Source organism: Colobus angolensis, unplaced genomic scaffold (assembly GCF_000951035.1).
Source record: "Colobus angolensis palliatus isolate OR3802 unplaced genomic scaffold, Cang.pa_1.0 Scaffold39, whole genome shotgun sequence".
Classification (NCBI taxonomy): Eukaryota; Metazoa; Chordata; class Mammalia; order Primates; family Cercopithecidae; genus Colobus; species Colobus angolensis.
Window position 1 is genome coordinate 3,686,280 of NW_012117265.1, and position 3,150 is coordinate 3,689,429.

The 3,150-nt window shown below is 51.7% G+C and overlaps 1 protein-coding gene across 5 annotated transcripts in view; it reads left to right on the forward strand.

The window, feature by feature from the left end:
- Nucleotides 1-2,779, forward strand: part of FBXL12 (F-box and leucine-rich repeat protein 12) — an 8,542-nt gene extending 5,763 nt beyond the window's left edge. For all 5 annotated transcript variants that reach the window (XM_011954889.1, XM_011954887.1, XM_011954890.1 and 2 more), the window contains one exon: nt 1,335-2,779. In XM_011954889.1, coding sequence (XP_011810279.1) covers nt 1,335-2,156 — 822 coding nt within the window. In that variant the 3' untranslated portion in view covers nt 2,157-2,779. The remainder of the gene's footprint in view (nt 1-1,334) is intronic.
- Nucleotides 2,780-3,150: the final 371 nt, after the last annotated feature.

The following is a 3,150-nucleotide window of genomic DNA, read 5'->3' on the forward strand; positions in this document are numbered from 1 at the left end:
ACCACCACGCCCAGCTAATTTTTGTATTTTTAGTAGAAACGGGGTTTCACCATTTTGGCCAGGCTGGTCTCAAACTCCTGACCTCAAGTGATCCACCCGCCTCAGCCTTCCAAAGTGCTGAGATTATAGGCGTGAGCCACCATGTCTGGCTTTTAAAAACTTTTAGTAGAGACAGAGTTTCGCCATGTTGCCCAGGCTGGTCTTGAACTCCTGAGCTTAGGCAATCCACCAACCTTGACCTCCCAAAGTGCTGGGATTACAGGTGTGAGCCACCGTGCCCAGCCTTTTCATTTGTTGTTTTGTTTTTTTAACACAGACCTAATTTACTCCGGGTAGTTTTCGCCTTTTAAAATTTTATTCTGTGTTGCTTATTTCTACTGGAGGTGATCATTAAGAAACAGGTAAAATGTCAATGAGTTGTTTTGCTCTCTTTCTTAGTCCAGAAAAATGGTAAGAATCTATTGCTAAAGATAGATTCTGTTAGTATCTTTTTCCCCCCAGCAGATTCATCCTTTTTTTTTTTTCTTTTTTTTGAGACGGAGTCTCACTCTGTCACTCCGTCTGGATTGCAGTGGCGCGATCTCAGCTCACTGCAACCTCTGTCTCCCGGGTTCAAGTGATTCTCTTGCCTCAGCCTCCTGAGAAGCTGGGATTACAGGCACTCGCTACCACGTCCAGCTAATTTTTGTATTTTTAGTAGAGACATGGTTTCACCACGTTGGCCAGGCTGATCTTAAACTCCTGACCTCAAATGATCTACCCACCTCTGCCTCCCAAAGTGCTTGGATTACAGGTATGAGCCAGCACGCCCGGCCCCCGCCAGATTTATTCTAAGTGGCTGAGTGCAGTGGCTCATGACTGTAGACCCAGCACTTTGAGGGGCTGAGATGGGAGGATCGCTTGAATCCAGGAGTTGGAGACCAGCCCAGGCAACGTAGCAAAACCTCGTCTCTACTAAAAATCACAAAAATTAGCTGGGCATGTGTCAGAAGTCCCAGCCACTTGGGAAGCTGAAGTGGGAGAATCACTTGAGCCTAGGAGGTCCAGGCTGCAGTGAGCCATTATCTCACCACTGCACTCTAGCCTGGGTGACAGAGCAAGACCCTGTCTCAAAAAAAAAGAAAAGATTTGTTCAAAGCCCTAGTAGGCAAGATGGTGCACTCAAACCATCTTGTTGAACCTGGGGAGGTTGAACCTGGGGAGGAGACTGGCTAGGGAAGGGCAGAAGCAGGGCACCAGAATCCCCCACCCTGGGGATGTGTGTCTCCAGCCCAGCAGGGGCCTTGGAAACTCCATACCTCTCACTGTGTCACCCCAATCCCTGGCTCTTACAGATGCGACCTAAAGTCATGTGGCACCTCCTTCGAAGGTACATGGCATCCCGGCTCCATTCCCTGAGGATGGGTGGCTACCTGTTCTCTGGCTCCCAGGCCCCCCAGTTGTCCCCTGCTCTGTTGAGAGCCCTGGGCCAGAAATGCCCCAACCTGAAGCGCCTCTGCCTACACGTGGCCGACCTGAGCATGGTGCCCATCACCAGCCTGCCCAGCACCCTGAGGACCCTAGAGCTGCACAGCTGCGAGATCTCTATGGCTTGGCTGCACAAGCAGCAGGACCCCACCGTGCTGCCCCTGCTCGAATGCATCGTGCTGGACCGCGTCCCCGCCTTCCGCGACGAGCACCTGCAGGGCCTGACGCGCTTCCGGGCCTTGCGCTCACTGGTGCTGGGTGGCACCTACCGTGTGACCGAGACAGGGCTGGATGCTGGCCTGCAGGAGCTCAGCTATCTGCAGAGGCTCGAGGTGCTGGGCTGCACCCTGTCTGCTGACAGCACCCTGCTGGCTATCAGCCGCCACCTCCGAGATGTGCGCAAGATCCGGCTGACCGTGAGGGGCCTCTCTGCCCCTGGCCTGGCTGTCCTGGAGGGAATGCCAGCCCTGGAGAGTCTGTGCCTGCAGGGTCCCCTCATCACCCCGGAAATGCCCTCCCCCACTGAAATCCTCTCCTCCTGCCTCACTATGCCCAAGCTCAGAGTCCTTGAGCTGCAGGGGCTGGGCTGGGAGGGTCAGGAGGCGGAGAAGATCCTGTGTAAGGGGCTGCCCCACTGTATGGTCATCGTCAGGGCCTGCCCCAAAGAGTCTATGGATTGGTGGATGTAACTACTCCACCTGTCCCTGGGAGCCATCCTAGCTTTCATCGTTGAGCCCCAGACCCTCTGAGCAGCACCCTGAAGAGGGTAATCAGACTTGAGGAAATTGAAAGCCCCAGGTTGAGAGAACAGAGGCCTAGGGACCTCCAGACCATTGGAATCACTATTTGCCAGCTGTGTGGCCTTGGTCATATCATCGGCCTCTGGGAAGCCTAGTTCCCACATCTGGAAATAAGGATGATCATAGCTACCTCATGGTTACATTGCAAAGCCTTACTCTAAAAGCTCACAGCCTCCAGAGGCTCTCGATGAAGAGTCACCTTCACGGTCGTCCTCAGGAACAGGACGGATGAAGAAGGGGTGAGGTTAAGACTTAGGGGCACCCAAGGGGCTGAGCCCCCTTATGAGTACCCAAGAAGGACTGTCTATGCATGCACACCCACAAGCCTATATCCCATTTGTATACCTACACGCACGCAAGAGACCCGGAGAAATAGGCAGCGCAGACTCGCTATTCAGTGATTGATATGCTCATAAAAGCTCTCAGTTCTATTTTCTGTATTTTGTATGCTGTATTTTCCAAGACATATTATTTTGCTATTAAAGAAAAAAATCATTTTTTTTTCCCAAGAAGTATTCACTTTATTCATTCAACCAATGTTTCTTGAGCTTCTACTATTTTGCAGGCACTATTTTAGGTTCTGGGAAACTGGGCCACAACAATGAACAAAACTGACAAGACCCTGCCCTCATAGATCTCATAGAGGAGAAGACAGGACAACAAACAGGTAAACCAATCCATGTTTTAATCTTTTTGGGCAGGGACAGAATCTCACTCTGTCACCCAGGCTGGAGTGCAATGGTGCGATCTCGGCTCACTGCACCCTCCACCTCCTGGGTTCAAGTGATTCTCCTGCCTCAGCCTCCTGAGTAGCTGGGATTACAGGCATCCGCCACTATGCCTAGATAATTTTTTGTATTTTTAGTAGAGATGGGGTTTCACC